The following is a 333-nucleotide window of genomic DNA, read 5'->3' as shown; positions in this document are numbered from 1 at the left end:
CCTGTGCTCTCCATGTCACGCTCTGGCGCCACCTTGTGTCCGGTAACCCTGTGTTCGCTCTCCTCCAGGTGGACGGACCGGTGGACAGCAGCAACTTCGACTACTTCCCCGAAGACACGGAGGAGCCTCCCGACGAGGAGTCCGGATGGGACCTGGAGTTCTGACGGGCCGGAACCAGAACTGTTTTAACGCCTGAAGCCATAAAAGCAGCAGCTGATGTGTGTGAATGTTAAATAAAGCAGAAGGAGGAAACGCTGGAGGAGCTCCAGCAGCTGCAGCTCAATCATCAGACAGAAACTTAAACTAAAACCACGATGATTTAAGAATAAATAA

General features: G+C 52.6%; 1 protein-coding gene across 1 annotated transcript in view; it reads left to right on the top strand.

The window, feature by feature from the left end:
• Positions 1-164, top strand: part of LOC103373000 (cGMP-dependent protein kinase 1-like) — a 17,292-nt gene extending 17,128 nt beyond the window's left edge. The window contains exon 20 of the mRNA XM_008302788.1: positions 69-164. Within this exon, the coding sequence (XP_008301010.1) occupies positions 69-164 (96 nt within the window). The remainder of the gene's footprint in view (positions 1-68) is intronic.
• The last annotated feature ends 169 nt before the right edge of the window (positions 165-333 follow it).

The sequence above is a fragment of the Stegastes partitus genome, unplaced genomic scaffold (genome assembly GCF_000690725.1).
Source record: "Stegastes partitus isolate 25-593 unplaced genomic scaffold, Stegastes_partitus-1.0.2 Scaffold1879, whole genome shotgun sequence".
Taxonomy (NCBI): domain Eukaryota; kingdom Metazoa; phylum Chordata; class Actinopteri; family Pomacentridae; genus Stegastes; species Stegastes partitus.
Note: the sequence above shows the minus strand (reverse complement) of the source record. Positions and strands in the feature narration are given on the sequence as shown.